At 54.5% G+C, this 20175-nt stretch overlaps 1 protein-coding gene across 1 annotated transcript in view; it reads left to right on the plus strand.

The window, feature by feature from the left end:
- The window catches only part of SLC2A1 (solute carrier family 2 (facilitated glucose transporter), member 1), a 30501-nt gene extending 11240 nt beyond the window's left edge, over positions 1-19261 (plus strand). Inside the window, exons 2-10 of the mRNA XM_012646712.1 lie at positions 1982-2077; positions 13785-13945; positions 14102-14342; positions 14924-15086; positions 15179-15366; positions 15626-15730; positions 16200-16301; positions 17589-17792; positions 18176-19261. Of these exons, the coding sequence (XP_012502166.1) occupies positions 1982-2077; positions 13785-13945; positions 14102-14342; positions 14924-15086; positions 15179-15366; positions 15626-15730; positions 16200-16301; positions 17589-17792; positions 18176-18376 (1461 nt within the window). The 3' untranslated portion in view covers positions 18377-19261. The remainder of the gene's footprint in view (positions 1-1981; positions 2078-13784; positions 13946-14101; positions 14343-14923; positions 15087-15178; positions 15367-15625; positions 15731-16199; positions 16302-17588; positions 17793-18175) is intronic.
- The last annotated feature ends 914 nt before the right edge of the window (positions 19262-20175 follow it).

Genomic DNA, 20175 nt, shown 5'->3' on the forward strand with positions numbered 1-20175 from the left:
TTAACACTATAATTTGGAGAGTGTCCCAAATCAATGCATACATACAGAGCTTTATTCTGATGTATTTCATTTTATAACTGTGCTACATTTTGTAAAATCATGGGTTTGCATTGCTCATTTTTTGTCTATTCTAACGTGTACTAGAGAAATACAGCATGTATTTTGTATAATATAAGTATCATGCTCTGGACAACTCAAAGCTAATGAGTGTAACTCCCCAGACAGAAAGCCCAGCACATGTTGGGGTCCGACAGTCACTGTCTCTTGAGCCCCCTTGGTGATGCTCAGTGCCCTACCGCAGCCTCTTATTTCATCCCAGTGTTCACCCCTGTGAGTTAGGCTTGGCCCAGTGCATGGCCGGTGCCCACCAGAGGTTTGTCAGGTGCTCAGAGCCTACTCAGAACCGACAGCCCTGGGTCCAAGGGCTCCCCAGAAAGTTGAGAGAAGGGAGACTTTCAGGGCAGCACCAGGGCATGCCAGGGGGGAGGGTGTCTTTTGAGTTGGGCAGTAAAGGGCAGGATTCAGAGGGAACGCAGCCCTTTGTGGCACAAGGAAAGCCCCAGTGTATAGGATGACTGTCCAGAGACTGGCCAAGGAGGGGCCGGGTAGACAGAGCAGTGGGAAGGAAGGACCCAGCACTGACGTGTGACTTCTAGAGAATGAAAAGACCATACCAGGAATATGTCTGATGAACAGCTGTGCCCAGGGCTATCTGTGGTGATCTTGAAGTCGGGGCTGCTTCCGGGTTCCACTTTCTGGGTAGGGAAACCAAAGCCCAGGGACCCACGGCCAGGACGCAGCCAAGCTGAGACTTCCCTCCCCACCTGCAGTGCCCAGCCTGGTGCGGTGCACGTAGGGAATGCCAGTCATTTCCTTGGTGTGCCTACACCAGCTCCATTCTGCTACAGCCAGTTAAGGGCCTGTATAATGTCACATTTCTTGGCTTCCTCATATTAAAACCTGGAAAGAGTCCAACAAGGCAGACACCTGGCTGGCCTCTCACTCACCTGTGAGTAAGCAGGGCCCTCGGCCTGCTGGCCCCTTCCCTTCTGCTGCCTCACACCCTCAGCCTCCAGGTGATAGAAGCAAACCACCCTTTTTCTCCCTAGGCCTTTGCCTGTTGGAAGCACCTTGGCCCAACACTCTTACCTGGTATGTCATCTGTGTCCAAATAACCTTGGGAAGCTTATGGCTTGGGGATCGTTGCCATGAGGGGCGCTGAGTCCTGAGAGTCCAGAGAGAGTCCAGAGAGAGCCCCTTGAGAGTCCAGAACCCTGAGTTCTAGCCATGGCCCTGCTGCAAACCCCCGAGGGAACTGGAACCTGGCTTTCCCTCTCAGGGCTCAGTCCCCTGCCCTGTGAACAGCGGGAAGGGAAGGGCAAAGTGGGACCACATCTTCAATGCTGACAAGTTTGGCTATTCCCATTTTGCAGACAAGCAAATAGAGGATGGGGGGAGGAGTGGTGCAAGGGCGACATAGCCTGCTGGAATTCACAGAGCAAACAGGCAGACCGGCTGGAATCAGAAGCCAGTACCTTCTGCTCCAAATCCTGGGCACTTCCCCCTAGCTGTGCTGCTCCTACCATGTAATTTGGCTCCCTTTGCATAGGAAGGTTTGTTCCTGGGCCTCCCAGTCACAGAGTCTGGAGCCACATGGAGCCCAGGCATGGCTCCAGCAGTGTAATGAGACCCCAGAGAATCCAAGACCTCTCCCTCTCTAGCCAGGACCTGGCTACAGAGAGAGAAGACCCCACTTCCCTTCTCTCCCCAGGAAAAGGTCTGGCCAGCCCAGTGTCAAGAAGTCAGCTGGGCTGGTTTGGGCACCTAAGGTTGGGAAGTAGCCAAGTTTCCTGGGAGAAGGACTGGTGCAGTGCCATCAGCCAGACAAGATATCTGAACATCAGAACCTGCCAGCCCAGCCCTGCCCTGTAGCCACCTGGGCCCAGACACGCCTGTAACAGTGTGGTGTGTTTCTTTGCAGAAGCTGACGGGTCGCCTCATGCTGGCCGTGGGAGGGGCAGTGCTTGGCTCCCTGCAGTTTGGCTACAACACTGGAGTCATCAATGCCCCCCAGAAGGTGAGTACTGTGCCATCCTTGGCTTATGGACACGAGCTTGGTCTGGTGCACACCACTTAACACCCACACGCTCACGCTGCCACCTAGGTGTCAGAGTCACTTACATCAGCTCACCGTCGGCCCCCACAGCCAATTTTCTGGCCCAGACCACATCAGAGACTCTGGGCTTTGGCCTTGGAATCTTGGGGCTGCGGAATTCTAGAATCTCAGGGCCCACAGAATCTTGGGGTCTTTATAGGTCCTCTTGACCAACTTCCCACCCAACACAGACATTTATACTAAGCAAAGCAACGCTCAGTATAATGAGGCTGCATTTCTACGGCACTCTGGGGCTGCAGCCGGCTCTCATGATGCTCATCTCACTTGATGCTCCCTGCAGCACTGTCGGGCAGGTGGGCGACAGTCACCACTCCTGGCCTGCAGGTGAGGAAAATGGCCAGAGAAAATAAAGCTGCCCAATATCACCCAGCTACTCAGAGATAGAGCTGGAAACCAACACGTGCCCCAGGTGGTCCTTGAGCCTGTGCTCCCCCTCCCCAGTAGTACACTCCCTTGTAAGGCATCCAGTTCTAGTTGAAACTGCGTCCTCTCCCCGGCGGCCCTGTGCCAGTCACAGCGAAAATGGCGTCTTGCCCCAGGGAACCGCAGGGGGTGGAGGTCGGTGCTGACTTCCTTCTCCCCACAGTGTATCCCAGATCTGTCCTCACTTGTTTACTTGAACGCCCGCACTGGAAGGGACCCAGGCAGTGCCCTGCAGCCCAGCCTACTTGCTTTAGGGAGGAGAGAAAAGGGGATGGGGGCGGCAGAAAAGGAAACTGTGACAGAGTCCCTCCTCTGTACCAGGCATTTGCATGTGCTTATGAGGTTGGGCAGTGATTTCCATTTTATAGACCCGGAAACTGAAGCCCAAGCAGATGAAATGACCAAAAGGCCCAAAGTCATATAGCTACTGAATAGTGGAGTCAGAAGCCAAGCTCTGTTGTTTCCACAGCCTCAGGCTGTCTTCCTAACCAACTGCCTCATCTGTGTAAAAGTCTGTACCCTGCCAGGGAGGCCAGAATGAGAGGGGGCAGCCCTCCTGGCAGGACCACATTCACCGTCCAGACGAGCGAGGCTAGAAAGTGAGCGTGGCTGGGTCCCGGGGTCAGGGGCCTGTTGCGGGGAGCTGAGCAGTGTCTGCAGTCAGAGCTGGGCTTCTTCCAAACAGGCAAAGGGTGGCTGTGGGGGCCACTCCCAACACCGAGGAACAGGTCACCAGGAAGGCTTGGCCTGCTGAGTCATGCTCAGCTGCAGCGGAGGTGATGGGACTTTTCCAAGTTCGTCTGGCATGGTGACTGTGGGCCTATGCTTGGAACAACTCCAAGCCCTGCTTTGCTAAGGGCTCTGGACAGCTCTTGCCAAAGTGTGTGCTTCGGAGCTGATCCCCTTTGGGAATCCGTACAGGTGGAAAGTCTACAAGACAGACTGGGAGGAAACAGGGCGGTTGGGCTCTCCACCTTGAGGTCCCCTGGACACCCTCGATTCTGATTTAATTGGTCTGGGATGCTGTTTGGACATTGAATTTAAAAGCTTCCCAACTAAGTCTAATGCGCAGCCGAAGCCGAGAGCTACTGGGTTTAGTGATAATCTCAACTGTGATCGCATAGTGAGTTCATGACAGAGCTAGGACTCTAAGGTCAAGATAAAGGAGGTGTTTTCAGAAACAGAACAGGGTTCAGGTGAGCAGGGGGCCTGCAAAGGTGGGAGGGAATTGCCTGGAGGAGAGAAAGCCTGGCATGCAGGAAAGGGTGAATAGTTTGGTGTGTCACTAAGGTGGATGAGAGGGGAGCCCGGCAAGGTCAGCCGGAGCCAGACCACAAAGGGCCTCCTGGGTGCGGCATGGCGCAGTCGGAAGGGGCATACGGGCACCAGCACGCGGGCCAAGCTAGGGAGTGCGGACTTCAGCATGAGGACACTAGGGCCCCACAGGAGAGGACAGGCATGACGAGACCTGCATTTCAGGACAGTGATTCATGCGTCTGGTACGGTGCGATGGATCTGAGAGTGTGAGACTGGAGACAGGGAAACCAGTGAGAAAGCTGCTGTTGCGCTAGTGACATAAAACAAACGCTCGCAGGGGGAAATGGCCAGGGTTTGGTCATCAGTTCAGTGTGAGGACGAAAAAGAGGGGTTCAAAAATGGCTCCTAGGTTTCTGGCATTGGTCATGTGTGGCATCGAGGAGGAGCAGATAGGTGGCCGTGGGATGTGCAGGAATTGAGGTTTGGACAGCAGAGCTGGGGATGTGCGTGTGGCTCTGTTTCTTAGAGGCCGGCTGGAGAAAAGTTGAGAGCTGGTCACTGGTATCCAAACAGGAGTGGAGGGAGATTCCTCAGGAGACTATGAGGAATAAAAGAGAAATAAAGATCAAGCCCCCAGAAAACATCCCTACTGCTAGAAGAGGACTCCAGGTAGAAGAAGAAGAGCTGATATCTCCAAAACCAGGAGACGAGACCCTCGCAAGACAAAAGGAGAATGGAAGCTCTTGGAGCGCGGGTATTTGATTCCTGTACTGCTGTGTCCTGGTGCCTGGAACGGTGCCTGTCACAGTAACAGGCGTGCAGTGGATGGTGAGTGGATGAACAAAGGGAAGGAAGCTGCCAGGTGCCCCAGAGGCTGCACTGGACGAATGCCCTCCGCATTGCCGAGTGCAGAGAGGGGTTGGTGGGCTTGCAGCTGCTCAGACTGACCGGATAGCCTCGCTGCGGTGGGTTGAAGAGTGAGAGGCGGACGGGGAAGCTTAGAGACGGCCCTTCCTTGGAGGTTGGTAGAGAAGGCAGAAGAGGTGGGGGGAGCTGGGAGGGTTGTATAGCTAGGATTTTTTTTTTTTTAAATGAAGATTTTGTTTTTAAACATGTTGGGAGGAATTAGCAGAGGAGGACAGGGTGAGGATAAGGAAGTAGGGGTGGGTCCTCAAGGCAGGTGGAGCTGGGGGAGGGGCTGCCTTTGGCCTGGAGGGACTAAGATTCCTGAAGATTTGGGAAAATCTGAGATGATGTTCTCTGGACCCTGGGGCTTCTCATCTAATCAGAAATAGGCAAGAGGTGAGAACTGCGGGGAAGATGGGTGGAACCACTGACCAGGGCGTCATAGAAGGGCCAGTGGACAGCACAAAGGGTCCAGTTGAGGCTGTCAACCGCATTTACAGGAGCATTGGTGGCACCTGTCCAAAGGTCACTTCAGAAACCAGCCTCTGCAGACCGAAGCTAGAGACGTGAGCAGCCAGAAGTGAGAGCACATGCTGAAATCTAGCGGCGTTTCCGGGGCGAGCGCTCGGGCACTCAGCCTGTTTACTTTTGCACTTTACAAACACTTCTCACGAGCCTGGCCATAGTTTTTCCAACCAGGAGCAGATTAGAAATGATAAATTTAACATGTGAAGAGAGGATAGAAGGGCTCAAGGGTAAGAAACGCAAGTGCAGCTCAGAGCCAACGTGTAGTAACAGGGCAGAGCGACCATGGTGCCAGACAGGTGCTGAAGGCATGTCCCAGGACGCATAGGGAATTGACTCGGCCAACACTGTCATTCAGCCAGCGCTCACTGGGGCATCCACTCTGTGCCAGACACTGGCCTAGACAGTGGGGAGGAGTATCGCTGGCCCCCAGGGAGCTGCCTCAGACTTGGTCTAAGCCAGGCCCTGGCCTTGCCCTCAAGGACTCACCATCCAGAGGGGGCGGAGAGACCCCTGGGATCTCTTGGGAAAAGCCAGAATGTAATTAAGGGGGGTTTCAAGGTGCTGTGAGAGCAAATGGGGAAAACTGTTGGTGGGCTGGGGGTGATGGGAGAGACAGGAAGGGCTTCGTCAAGGACTTGGCAGCCGAACTGGGCCTTGAGGGCTGAGTTGGCCTCACGGGGAAGGAGGGGCAGATGTCCAGACAGTGGGAACGGCTTGTGCAAAGATGCAGTGGCCTGAAGTGTTCCGCTGATGCAGAATTGCCAACTGCCTGCCCTGGGCACGCCAACTTCCCTGTCTTTTGGGGAGAACTTCTCTTAGAAAACAGCATTGGGTTGCCTACTCTGGAGAAGAGACTTTGCCCCACGAATGGTAAGGATGCCAGTTCTGTTGTTAATTACCAGAAGTGCGTTCTCTTCCATAAAACAGACCCCAAAGGGCTTCCTCCTGGAAGTGGTTAATTAATCATAATATTATCTTAGATGTTTACAGAGCACCTCCCCATAAATTATCTCCTCACAGCAGCCCTACCAGGTGGGTGGAGCTGAGATTACCTCCCCCCTCTCATAAATGAGAAAACTGAGGCCAGATGAGGTCACCTGGAGAGTGAGGCTGAGCTAGAGGTGGGCTCCACGTCTCACGCCTCCGCATTGGCCCCTGCGCCTGCCCCACACTGTGAGCAAGGAAGACCTCCCTCTCCCCAGCCGAGGGGGAAGGAGGCAGGAGAGGCGAGCCCAGCCACAGAGGGAGCGAATTCATGAACAAGGGCGTCCTGACTGCCATACTGGGCTGATTCAAGCACTGCCTCTCCCCTCCCCAAATGGCTGAGCTGCCAATAGAGATGACTAACGGCCATTGAGAAACAGTGAGGTCCTGGCCAAGGGACAGTGTCAGGCGTGTCTGAGAATAAGGAATCCTCAGAACCCAGAGAATGTGGGCTTGAAGGGGCCTGACGGCTCATTGGCTCAACCCTCCTTGTTTGCTGAAGGAGGAACCTTGTCCGCAGAGGAGGTGCGGTCTGGTCTACCCAAGACGACCCAGCTTGGTGAGCGAAAGAACTGAAAGGGGCTGGAGGCGAGACCCGCCTCCCAACCCAAGCCCTCTGCCCCCTCAGGCCGAGCTGGGCTCCGGGGTCCAGGCAGCCTTTCCTTATCTCTCCTACATCCAAAGAGTTCTGGGTCCCCTCTCCCCTTCACCCACTGCCACTACCACAAACCCTTACAGCTTACTGCGTGCCAGGCATTGTTGTACCTGCTTTAGAAATAGTAATTCAGTGATTCCTCATAATAGCCCCATTAGGTAGACACCATAATCCCTGTTTTATAAGAAACTGGGGCACAGAGATGTTAAGCAATTAAGCTGAGGGCACACAGCTAGTAAGTAACAAAGCTAGGATTTGAGTCCAAGGAGTGTGGCTCCAGTCTGTGCCCTCAGCCCCTGTGGAAGATGGGCACAGTCAGAGAGGGACCTAAACACTCCTTCACACACCTACAGCTGCCACCCAGCTGGCGCTTGTGCTCCAACTTCAGAGCTGAGTCAAGCTCAGTCACGTACGGACATCTCAACAGTTTCCCACACACAGTTGCACAAGCTCTTGCACCACCACACCCTGTCACAGTCATATCATCCCTGAGCCCCTCACGGCTTGTTTGTCAGTGTCGATGTACCTCCAGCCCTGTGCTGAACACTGGGGACACAGGTGAGTCAGAGCATGTCCACGCTGAAGTAGCCGAGAGGGAGCTCATGGGGCCTCACAGTTAGCTTTTGCAGGGCAGCGATGGACATGTGGACAGGAACAGTGGAGCAGAGGAGAAGGAGGGAGAAGGTAGTTGGCCCACAGAGCAGGGTTTCTCAACCTTGGCACCACTGACATTTTTGCCAGATAATTCTTTGGTATTGCGGGGGGCTGTTCTGTGCAATGGAGGGTGTTTAGCAGCATCCTTGGCCTCTACGCACTAGATGCCAGTAGCAAATGTGACAACCAGAAATGTCTCTGGATGTTGGCAGATGTCCTCTGGGGGCCCAAATCCTCCGTTTGGAACCACTGTGCTGGAGAATGAGGGGTGGTTATCGGGAAGAAGGCTTTCGCGGAGTATCTGCATTCTCTGAAAGGTGAATAAGCATAAGCAAAGTTGTGGGGTGTCCAGGTCGTATGGGGGAGTCGCTGTGTCTGCCAGAGGAAGGACACGTGAGTCATAGTGTGGGTAGAGGAGACACTTCCTCTTGAAGGCCGAGAAAGGCTCTGGACTTGGCCACCGCAGCAAGATGAACATCCCTCTGTCTGCAGGGAGACCCTCAAGGCCAGGCACCAGTGAGGAGGCCTGGCCTGGCCTTGGTTTGGAGGCCAGCCCTGTCAGAGCTCTTCCAGAGAGGCAGCATGGTGGTCTGGTCCTCTGCTGTGGGTTCCCAGGCTTCTAGCTCCAACCTGGGCCTCTTCCCCCAGGCCCCAGAGAGAGGCCCCAGGGGACCCAGTGGGCAGGGCTATCTGTCCTGCTCCACCTGAAGCGTCTGGCTCTGAACTCCCAGCTGACCCTGGGGTGTGGCTGAGAGTTGCTATGGAGACAAGCTGGGGCTGAGAGCTGGGGGAAGGTGGGGAATGGGCGTCAAGGCCAGGCTAAGGCACTAAGCTGGACATTCCCTCCTTCTAACTGGAGCTGAAAACTTGGCTGGCTGTTTAACTGCTTCATCCCCACAGTAACATCTAGGAGAGGGGAGGGAGGTTTGAGAAGGAGCTTTAATTCCCTGGCCTGGCCCAGGGATGCTCTAGAAGACCCAGGCCTCCTGGGGCAGAGGAATGTCTACAGGAAAGGAGGATGAGACCAGCCTGAGGTTCCAAACACATACCCCTTTTCCCAGACAGGCCACTTGGCAATAGCCTGTTTTTCTGTGGCCCACAAGCTAAGAATGGCTTTTACATTTTCAAATGGTTGGAAAAAAAGAAGGCATAAAATTAAGCAACAAAGGCCATATATAGCCCACAGACCCTTCCTAATATGTTCTATCTAGCCTTTTATGTAAAATGTGTGCCAGTCCCTGCTCTAGATCACTTTGACTTGCATGCTCCTCACTGACAGAGAACTCACCACCTGTAAGGTGGGCAAGCTCATCCACTGAAGCCTAGAAAGTTCTTCCTTACCCTCAGCTGAAGTCTGGCCCTGGGGCCTCTCCTCTCTGAGGCTACAGACCTGCCAGGTCCCTTTGCGGGGGCGGGGTGGGGTGGCAGACAGAGCCTTATCCCCAAGGCAGGCCTCTACTTCCCTCAGGTTCTTCCCCACCCCATATATTCCACTGGGTAATGACCTTTTTCTTCTGGCAATTTAAAAATGGAAAACTGGCCGGGCGCTGTGGCTCACGCCTGTAATCCTAGCTCTCTGGGAGGCCGAGGCGGGCAGATTGTTTGAGCTCAGGAGTTCGAGACCAGCCTGAGCAAGAGCGAGACCCCGTCTCTACTAAAAATAGAAAGAAATTAATCGGACAACTAAAAATATATAGAAAAAAATTAGCTGGGCATGGTGGCACATGCCTGTAGTCCCAGCTACTTGGGAGGCTGAGGCAGTAGGATCGCTTGAGCCCAGGAGTTTGAGGTTGCTGTGAGCTAGGCGGACACCACGGCACTCACTCTAGCCCAGGCAACACAGTGGGAAAAAAAAAAAAAAATGGAAAACTGTGTCCCTAATGCTCCTCTGAAGGTGGTGGCTTCTCTCCTTGAGAGGACAACAGTGATGACACTAACGGCTTTTCCATGTGCCAGGCGGCATGCTCTGCCTCATGGCGCTACACAGAGAGGAAGTGAGAACTTCCTCTGCAGACGGCAGACGTGTGGTCTTCACCCACAGTTGCCCGGGCCCGACGGGGAGGGGCATGGGGATTCCCAGGGTGTCCTGAGGCACCCTCACCCCAGGAGAGCTGCTTGGGGAGAGCAGCTGTGACATGGAGGCCATCCAGTCTAAGGGATCTTGGCGGCCCAAAGTCACCCTGCTTCTCCAGGCCGGCCCCCACTGTGTACTAGCTTCAGTAGGGGCCTAGACAGAGGTCTCTAATGGGCCCTCGGCTCCAGGCAGGCTGATGCCATGGCAATCCCCCCTGGAACTGACCAGGACCCTCCCTCCCTCCCCGGCGTGCATACCCTCACCCAGACCCCGCAGCAGGGTAAAGAGGCTGGGAACGGGCGGGGTCCTGGGGGCAGAGAGGCAGGTGGTTGGCTGAGCTGACGCATTTAACCGCCATTCTGAGGGGTAGTTCATTGTGGGAGATGGGGTTGGCTTTGGTGGATGGGAAGAGTCAAGGGCAGAATCCAGGTGAGACCTAGAGCAGGTGCTGCATGGGGAGAGAAGTAGGACAGATTTGGGGGGCGATGGCAGGATCAAGTGTAACTCTCAAGCTTGGGAAGGGCAGCGAGGTGGGAACGTTCAGGACAGGCGTGTGGCAGGCCTCACCTGAAACATGAGCCAGGGCCGAGGAGGCTGCCAGTAGCCTGTGGAGACTGGGTCTGTGCCATCCTGTTAGGGGAGTGACAAGTAGGCTCTTCTTCCCCAAGGGGCACCCAGGCACTTCTAGGGTGGATGCTGAGGGCAGTGACTGGGTGGAAGACGTGACCCCAGAACTTTTCCCCATGTGGGGGGGGGTCTTCTGATTCTCCAGGGACTCCCTGTCTTTTCTGCACCAAGGGCCAGCTTGGAGCCCCACATGGACCCCCAGGGAGGAGAGGACACAGAGCCCTCAAACCAGCAGCAGGAATGGAAAACTAGGCATAGCTTCTTTTCCAGAAATGTCAGGCACCTGATTCAGAGGTAGAAACCCACTACCCAGCATTGGCTTGGCCAGGAAGTGCTGCTGGGGGGTGGAGAGGATGGGCCTGGGGCCAAAGTTAAAGCAGAGGAAGACGGCTGCTCACCCCCCACCCCCACCCAGTAAAGTGGTCTGAGCAGCAGAGGGGCTCGGGGGCCGTAGAGGAGCCAGCCCTGGACAGGGCTTGGGCCCTGACTGTGTTACCAACTGAGGAGGGAGCTCCGGTAACACCTCATTTACACAGGGCCCCCTTATCAGCGGAGCTGCCAAAACAAACCTCCATGTCACATCCTTAAGCTCATTTAGTTTAAGCTCTTATTCAGCACCTGTTTACTCTTTCTTTGTACACAATTCTAGCAAGTTCCATTAGCTGGCTTCCTGGCAAATTTTAAGAGGGGTATGGAGAGTTATAGGAGACAAGCCTCTGAACCACATAGGAGGGAGGGAAGACCCTGAGAACTATGGAATGCAGTAATCCTAAGCCATCAGGAGCCAGTCAGAGACACCACTGCCCCAGAGCCCTGCTCCTAAGTCTAGTTGCTCAGGGCAGCAAAGTGAAATCTTTCCAGATTTCTACCCTGATTATGATGGGTCAGGAAAGTTTGGACCCTCAGAGGGGCAAGTGTCATTTATGTGGGCAGTTCCCTTATCCAGAACAGCTTGTTCTCTGCGGAGCCTGATAAATGGGGCATTACTGTTCCCAGCCAGTCCTCCTCTGGGGTTGGTTTTGTCCCTGGAAGAGCGCAGGTACTTGGTGTTTTGTTTTGTTTTGTTTTGTTCAAATCTGCCTTCTCTCTGCAAAATCAAGGGGTTTTAGGAGGAGAGCCCAAGGCTCTTTACTCATTGATTCTCCACTCACTCACCAGCTGTCCCTGGCACTGGCTCTGGGACAGGCCCTGGTGTAAATCAACTCAGGTCCCTGTCCTCAGGGAAGACGAGAGTCAGGGAAACCTTTTAGCTGGATCTCAGGAGGTCCCATCAGTAAGACAAGGTGCACCCTCCAGGCAGGAGTCACAGCATCTCAAAGGTATGGGGGCTGTGGGGAGACGGCTGTAGAGCAAAGGCGTGGCTGACGCATGTGGTAGGCAGGGAGGTTGGATTCATACCTGGCAAACGCCTCGATTTCAAATTGTGGGAGGAAGGCTTGGTTAGACTTTGTCAGTGGTCTGCACCGCCTTCGGGACAGTCCCAGTGTGTGACGGGCTGGTTTTAGGGGTGATGGTGCCAGGCACTGTAGAATCACGGTGTGTCACTAAATCCCTGTAGCACTGTGGAGTAGGTATTGCTAATGTCTGTTTCAGAGATGAGGCCACTGAAACTCAGAGACGAAATAACTTGCCATGGTCACGCTAGGAATGCGGAGTAGAGCTGGGGTCTGAATTTGGTTGTATCCAGATTCAGAGCCCAGGTTCCTAATCACTACACCATCTGGCTTCCCCAGGACAGAAAAGTGGATCTTTATGACTGCCTCTCTTCTGTCACCCTGCCCTGACCCTCTGGAGCCTGGTTTCTGTCAGGTGACTCCAAACTTGGGAGAGGCCATGGCAGGGCAGGAAAAAAGATGGCTAGAGGCCAAGGACTCACCTGGAAGGAAAGCACCAGGGGGCAGCTCCGTCATACTCAGTGGACATTTCTGGGACTGTGGGCCTTGATTTCCCCTTTGGCAAGTGTGGCTATCCACAGCCTCTTCTTCTGCTAGAACTGTGTGGCTTGGGAGGGGTAGGGAGGCCCAAGAGCAGTGATGACGGAGGTTGAAGAGGCTGCCCACTGCCATGTGTGCGTGAATTTGCAGCATGCACCTGGGGGCGGCATTGGGCTGGGGTGGGTTCACGGGGAATTGAGTTTGAGCTGCAAGTGGAGAGGGCTGGAGGAGCACGCAGATTGGTGACTGGCTGAAGCCAGGAAGGTTCAGGTTCTACGAGCACGGTCTGTGGGTGATGGAATGTGTGCACAGGAAGCTGTTTCCGGGTAGTTGGGCCTGCGCCCGGCTACATGTGTGGCTGGGTGGGTCTAGCTAGTCCTGTGGCACTGGGTGTGTGTCTGCATTGCCTGTGAGTATGCTGAGTGTCCTCAGGCAGAACCTGTGCTACCTACCTGCCACATCCCTGGGAGCCGGCCAGGCCCTCCCTCCAGTGGGGGCAGGGCTAGTGGGCAGGCCTGTCCTAGGACAGGTGTCCCCGGTTCCTGGAACTGCTTCCTTGTCCGGAGCCTTTCCCTATACCTCCCAGCTGCACCCTGTGAGAGGGGAGGAGGCCACGGGTCCTTCAAGGTGGTGCTCCCAGGCCACTGTGAGGCAGCTGGGCCTGGGGACAGAGAGTAGCAGCCTGAGTCTCGAGAGCACTTCTGAAGGGTGGTGTGTGTGAGTTTGTCACCCCAGACCCCGAGTACAAAGTCAGGGAGTCTGCACTTCCTGGATGGCAGAACCTGTCCATCCAGCCGTGCTTCCTCCACAGCAGGGGTGTGGGGGAAGGGCCTGGTGGCGTGGCAGAGCTGGGCCCCACCTGGGGCCTTGGGACACAATGAGGAAAAGAGAAAAGGAGCAGGTGGAAAGAAGCCTTTTCTCTCTGTACCTCTCTCCGTTCTGTGTATGAATTTCCACTGTTGGTCACTTGCCATCATCCCCAGCAAGTCGTGTGTAGCCCATGAAACCACACCCTGGGGAGTGGGACAGATGGTGGGCTCTCAGAGGTAGAGCCCAACCCCTTGTTTCTCACCTTGGGAAACTGGGGTCCACAAAAAGGGAGGGGCTTGGCTCAAGAACATGGCCAGGCATGGTGGCACCTTGTGGAGCTGAGGCAGGAGGATCGTTTGATGCCAGGAGTTCAATACCAGCCTGAGCAACATAGTGAGACCCTGTCTCTACTAAAAATAGAAAAATTAGCCAGGCATGGTGGCACACGCCTGTAGTCCCAGCCACTCGGGAGGCTAAGGCAGGAGGATTGCTCAAGCAAGAAGCCCAGGAGTTCGAGGTTGCAGTGAGCTCTCAACTATCATCGTGCCACTGCACTCTAGCCTGGGTGACAGAGTGAGACTCCATCTCTTAAAAAAAGAAAAAAGAAAAACATGCGGTGAGATGCAGTGAGTCTGTGGCAGAGCGAGGCCTGGGTCCTCTCCAGCATTTTGTGAAACGGCCCCCTGAGGGAGGGGTGAAGGGGAAGAGGAAGATGGCCCTGGGGACTTGCTCACCCAGACTGCTTCTCCCCTGCAGGTAATTGAGGAGTTCTACAACCAGACGTGGATCCAACGATATGGGGAGCGCATCCTGCCCACCACGCTCACCACACTCTGGTCCCTGTCGGTGGCCATCTTCTCCGTCGGGGGCATGATTGGCTCCTTCTCTGTGGGCCTCTTTGTTAACCGCTTTGGCCGGTGAGCAGGAAGGGCCCCGGCCCTGCCCAGGGCATCCGTGGGTGGGATGCGGGTGGGAGGTGGGGGAGACTGCCCTGCCTGCCCCAGGGTTTCACCTGTGACCCAGCCCCTGGGGAGCCTAAGGGACGCCCGCCTGACCCGCGACCCCTCCCCCAGGCGAAACTCGATGCTGATGATGAACCTGCTGGCCTTCCTGTCCGCTGTGCTCATGGGCTTCTCCAAGCTGGGCAAGTCCTTCGAGATGCTGATCCTGGGCCGCTTCATCATCGGGGTGTACTGCGGCCTGACCACGGGCTTCGTGCCCATGTACGTGGGGGAGGTGTCCCCCACGGCCCTTCGTGGGGCCCTGGGCACCCTGCACCAGCTGGGCATCGTCATTGGCATCCTGATTGCCCAGGTGAGCTGCGGCTGCTTGCCTGGTACCGCCACACCCCCGGCTTCCATGGCTGTCGAGCCTGTCCTGCAGGGCAGAGCTCCTCTGACTTGACTTGCACCCGGCTTCCACAGCCCTATGAGCCAGCCCCCAAGTACACAGGTCGGGGAACACACCACCAGCCCCAGATCTCCCAGGCCCCCCCAGCAGAAGAGCAAGATTCCCCCACCCTCCTTATCCCCTTTCCTCTCACTCTGAGCGTCCGACCACAGGGACCCCACTGTTCCCTGCATGTGCCGGCTCTCCCGTGCCTCGTGCTGTTGTGCCTGGATGCACACTGTGCCCTCTCCGCAAAAGCCTTCCCCGTTCCTGTCCCTGAAATCCTCCTGTGGCAGCATAGCAGCCCCACTCTCTGTGCGGGACACTTTCACAGCCTTGCCACTTGTCCTGCCAGTAATGCTGTGAGGTAGGTGCTGCTTTCCCCACATGACAGACGAGGAAACTGGGGTTTAGAGAGGTTAGTGGAGGAGCCTCCAGAAGCAGCAGCCGACACAAAGCAAGGACAGCCCCTCTGGCGGGACGCTCACAGCCCCTGCCTCTCCCAGGTGTTCGGCCTGGACTTCATCATGGGCAACGAGGACCTGTGGCCCCTGCTGCTGAGCATCATTTTCATCCCAGCCCTGCTGCAGTGCATCGTGCTGCCCTTCTGCCCCGAGAGCCCCCGCTTCCTGCTCATCAACCGCAACGAAGAGAACCGGGCCAAGAGTGGTACGGGCAGAGCCCTGCCCTCCTCCCCGCTGCCCGAGCCCCGGCCTGTTTCCCACTCTGAGCACCCCCCTCCTTCCCTCCGGTCCCCCCAGTGCTGAAGAAGCTGCGCGGGACAGCCGATGTGACCCACGACCTGCAGGAGATGAAGGAGGAGAGTCGGCAGATGATGCGGGAGAAGAAGGTTACCATCCTGGAGCTGTTCCGCTCTCCTGCCTACCGCCAGCCCATCCTCATCGCCGTGGTGCTGCAGCTGTCCCAGCAGCTGTCGGGCATCAACGCTGTGAGTGTCCCAGCCAAGCCCTGTGGTCAGGTGTGGGCTATGAGCAAATCCCAAACTTAAAACAACACATGTGCCTCCGCCAAAGGAGAAGCTTCCCTTTAGAACCAGAACTGCAGGTCACTGCAGTGCAGTGTCCCTTGGCCTGAAAAGTGCCTGTCCCCTTTACTCCTTACTCACCCGGGGTCCCACGCCCAGTGATGCAGAGGCAGGGAAGGGCCACAGTGCCCAGCTGAGCCCCAACAGTCTCTCTGCCTGGCAGGTCTTCTATTACTCCACCAGCATCTTCGAGAAGGCGGGGGTACAGCAGCCTGTGTACGCCACCATCGGCTCCGGCATCTTCAACACGGCCTTCACCGTCGTGTCGGTGAGTCTTTGCTTGCCGCCAGGCAGTGGCCGGGGTCCGGCTCAGGGCCTCAGGGCAGAATGGCAGCATTTGCTGGGAGCCAGGCATGTGTCACGTCGCCATACGTGCCTTCTCCTTTCATTCTCAACAACCTGAGAGGTTCACTTCTCACATCACACAGCTGGCATGAATGCTCAGAGAAGTGAAATGAAAAAGGCTTGCCCAAGGTCACAGCCAGGATGCTCAGCTCTCTGGCCCTCTAGGGCCACGTCTTGCCCCTGTACTGCTGTCAGGCTCTGGGGCCAGCTCTGTGCCCCTCGCCCTCTATCTGGCCCCCAAGCCGAGCCCCAGGGAGAAGGCGGTACTGTCTTCCCCACTGGTCTTTGCAGTGCCAAGGGGCTTTCCCGGCTGCTGGGGCGGGCCTCTGGGTGGGTGGATTCAGAGGGGCACCAGGCAGGGGTGGTGGTGCTGACTCTTTCTCTGCCCACAGCTGTTTGTGGTGGAGCGAGCTGGCCGGCGGACCCTGCACCTCATAGGCCTGGCTGGCATGGCGGGCTGTGCCGTACTCATGACCATTGCACTGGCACTGCTGGTGAGTTGCCATGCTCTAGGGGTCAAGGTGGGGGTGGGGTGGGGGGCAGCGGCTGTTCACCTGGGCTTCAGATCCCAAAGCAGGCCAGGTGGGGGCCGCACTCGCCCTGGTTCTGCTTTGACCTGACTTTCTGGCTCCCGAGGTTGTCTCCCTTCCATCCCACTCACATCCTGTCTTGAACTTGCTGTGCCCTGCTTGGTGGTTTCTCAACATGGAACCTCTGGCCCTAAACCCCAAACTCTCATCTCCCCAGGGAATTGCTTTGCCCAATATTAAACCTTTCAGGGTCTTTATCTGTAGCCTCAATTCACCATGGCAACAGTCCTGGAAAGCATTACTGTCCTCACCACAGAGGTGAAGAAACATGTCTTGTCTCACTCAATTCTCACGACACGGAGGTGGAGTTTAGTTATTCTCATTTTATGGGTGAGGGAACCTAAGTCCCAGTGAGGTTGGTGACATGTTGGACAAAGGATGAAGCCAGGAATCAACCTCAGGTCTGCTGGCCCCAAGCCTGTTACCATCATCACTGTGTTAACCCTGTGCCAGGCACTCACAAGCACAAACATCCATTTGTCCTTTCTTTTTCTTCCACGTCAGATGGTAACATGCTGACGTTGTGACGTGCTGATGCTGTGACAAGGTTTGAGGGAAGCAAATCTCACACATGCACATGAAAACTCAGTCATCACGTTTCTGAGCTAAATTTATTTCTTGGCAAGGAAAGCACCATTAATCATTTTATAGGTGAACCTAGGCTTGGAAAGTCTGGTGACTGCCGAGAGGTCCGGCATGCAGCAGGTGATGAGCAGCAGATCTGAGATCTGAGCCAGACTCCATAACTTTTCTCCTGTGGCCTCCTCAAGGAGAACGATTATATACAGAACCATAAATCTAGTGCCTACTCCGTGCCACACCTTACAAGCCTTGAAATACGAATCTACCCCTCACCAAGGAATGTTATTCTACATCCTCCTGCCACAAGCAGACTGCTTTGCAGCCAGATCCAGGGGACCATGGGGGCCTCTTAGCACCTCCTGCACGCACAACACGTTACTTTTCTCAAGCTTGCAACCACCCTACAGGACTTAAATCATTTTGTTCAGAGGAGGAAAGTGAGACCCAACACAGGGTAACCAGGGTACACAGCAAGTCCTGGATCAGCCCCAGGCCTACTGCCTTCCAGCCTAGAATGCATACGTAGCCTCGCTCCGTGCTGCCTGTGTGCTGGTTCCTCTGAGGGTTCATCACAACCAGTCTGACTTTCCCCCTCTCCATCCTTAACAGGAGCAGCTTCCCTGGATGTCCTATCTGAGCATTGTGGCCATCTTCGGCTTTGTGGCCTTCTTTGAAATGGGCCCTGGCCCCATCCCATGGTTCATTGTGGCTGAACTCTTCAGCCAGGGTCCTCGTCCAGCTGCCATTGCTGTCGCTGGCTTCTCCAACTGGACCTCAAATTTCATTGTGGGCATGTGCTTCCAGTATTTGGAGGTGAGAGGGGACCCCCCTTGTCTCTGTACTCACCGTTTCTCACCTGCATGCATGACCTCGAGTGTTGTGAAAAGTACTCTCCCAGGATTCTCACTAGGAATCATACTGAGGGGGAAATTGGGCTCAGAAGCCCAGGTTACATGGCTAAGAACACTGACCTAAATAAATTCCAGGGTTCTCTCCTTAGCTTTGAATGGTGCTCCTGAAACCTGTTCCATGCCAGGCGCAAGCACAGTCTCATTTAATGATCATAGCATCCCTGGGTAGTAAGTGGGTGTTCCCTATTTCAGATCAAAGGTCCAGACATAAAGTGACCTATCCTGAGTCCAAAAGCCAGGATGCAGGGTCGTGATTCCAACCAAATGTGTCTGTGTGTCTTTCAGCAACTGTGTGGTCCCTACGTCTTCATCATCTTCACTGTCCTCCTGGTTCTGTTCTTCATCTTCACCTACTTCAAAGTTCCTGAGACTAAAGGTCGGACCTTCGATGAGATTGCTTCTGGCTTCCGGCAGGGGGGAGCCAGCCAAAGTGACAAGACACCCGAGGAGCTGTTCCACCCCCTGGGAGCTGATTCTCAAGTGTGAGGCGCCCCACACCACCAGCCCGGCCTGTTCTCAGCAGCCCCAAGGAGCTCTTGGGAGCACAGGCAGCTGGATGAGACTTTCAAACTGATAGATCTCAGCTGAGCCGGGCCTGGGGCTCTTTTCTTCAGCCAGCAATGATGTCCAGAAGAATATTCAGGACTTTAATGGCTCCGGGATTTTAACAAAAGCAAGACTGTTGCTCAAATCTATTCAGACAAGCAACAGATTTTATAATTTTTTTATTACTGATTTTGTTACTATTTTTTTATCAGCCTGAGTCTCCTGTACCCACACCCCAGGCTTCACCCTGAATGGCTCAGAACCTGAGGGTGGGGACCAAGCCCTGTCCAGACACTTGCCTTCTTCACCAAGCTAATATGTAGGGCTGGACCTATGACCCAAGGACACACTAATCGAACTACGAACTACGAGGCTTCTACCCCAGGTGGTGGCTGTGGCCACCCCTTCTGCAGGCCTGGATCTCCCTGCCCTGGGGGTTAGGCTCCATTAGGATTCGCCCATTCCCATCTCTTCCTGCCCAACCACTCAAATTAATCTTTCCCTGCCTGAGACCAGTGGGGAGCACTGGAGTGCGAGGAGGAGAGGGGAAGGGCCAGACTGGGCTGCCAGATTCTAGTCTCCTTTGCACTGAGGGCCAGACTATCGCCATGAGAGGAGGGCCTATAGGAGACTGAGAACTCACTGCTCAAGAAGACATGGACACTCCTGCCCTGCTGTGTATAGATGAAAGATATTTATATATTTTTTTTGGTTGTCAATATTAAATACAGACACTAAGTTATAGTATATCTGGACAAACTTGTAAATACACCACCTCACTCCTGTAACTTACCTAAACAGATATAAATGGCTGGTTTTTAGAAACATGGTTTTGAAATGCTTGTGGATTGAGGGTAGGGAGGTTTGGATGGGAGTGAGAGAAGAAGGGGTTGCAACCACTGCAGTGGCTTTAGACTTTGGCAGGATCCAGTCCCTTCCAAGCACCTCTGATCGGTGGCCTCTATTGCTTAAAAATGTTTGATTCCTATTGCCCAAAGAATATCTCAATTCTTTATCTTGGCATCCAAAGTATTTCTATCACATAATATTTGATAGTGTTCAAAAAATGGTAGCTGTGTGCCAACCTTGATGCTCAGGCTTGATATGTACTATTTGAATGTGAAGTAGGTACTATATCTTTATTTAACAGGCTCAAAGAGGTTATGTGCCTGAAGTCTCACAGCAAACATGCTAAAACCCCTGCTTTTAACAATTATACCACCCCTTACCCACTAACTGCCCCGCCACACAAACACATGCACACACACAAACAATATGAACCACGTTCCTTGTCTGGGCCCAGTGAGCTGTCAAGCTGCTTTGTATCCATTTCATTTGGAATTGCCCCCTCTGGTTCCAGCTTATATGTTACTGCCTCCTCTCTAAAGACATCAGCTGCTCATCCTACTCCCTGGATTTCAAGAACACTTCATCTGTTCCTTTCCTGTGGCACTTTACCCTTCCACTGTTTATCACAGCCAAATTTTCCCACTAGTCTGAATTTCATGGAAAGAAGACGATTTGGTTCATCAGGGTCCTTAGCAGTATTCAATACAGTGTTTGGTACACAGCAGGCACTCAGAAAATACTTGATGAAATAAAACACCAAGGATATTTGTCTCTAGAGGCTCAGCTGACAAAATTCGGGGGAAATCTGCCTTCATAATTGGACCAACAAAACTAGAAAATCTTGGCATGAAGAGGGGTTGTAAGGAGGGGTGATAAGGGAAAATAAGTAG

The sequence above is a fragment of the Propithecus coquereli genome, unplaced genomic scaffold (genome assembly GCF_000956105.1).
Source record: "Propithecus coquereli isolate 6110/MARCELLA unplaced genomic scaffold, Pcoq_1.0 Scaffold249, whole genome shotgun sequence".
Classification (NCBI taxonomy): domain Eukaryota; kingdom Metazoa; phylum Chordata; class Mammalia; order Primates; family Indriidae; genus Propithecus; species Propithecus coquereli.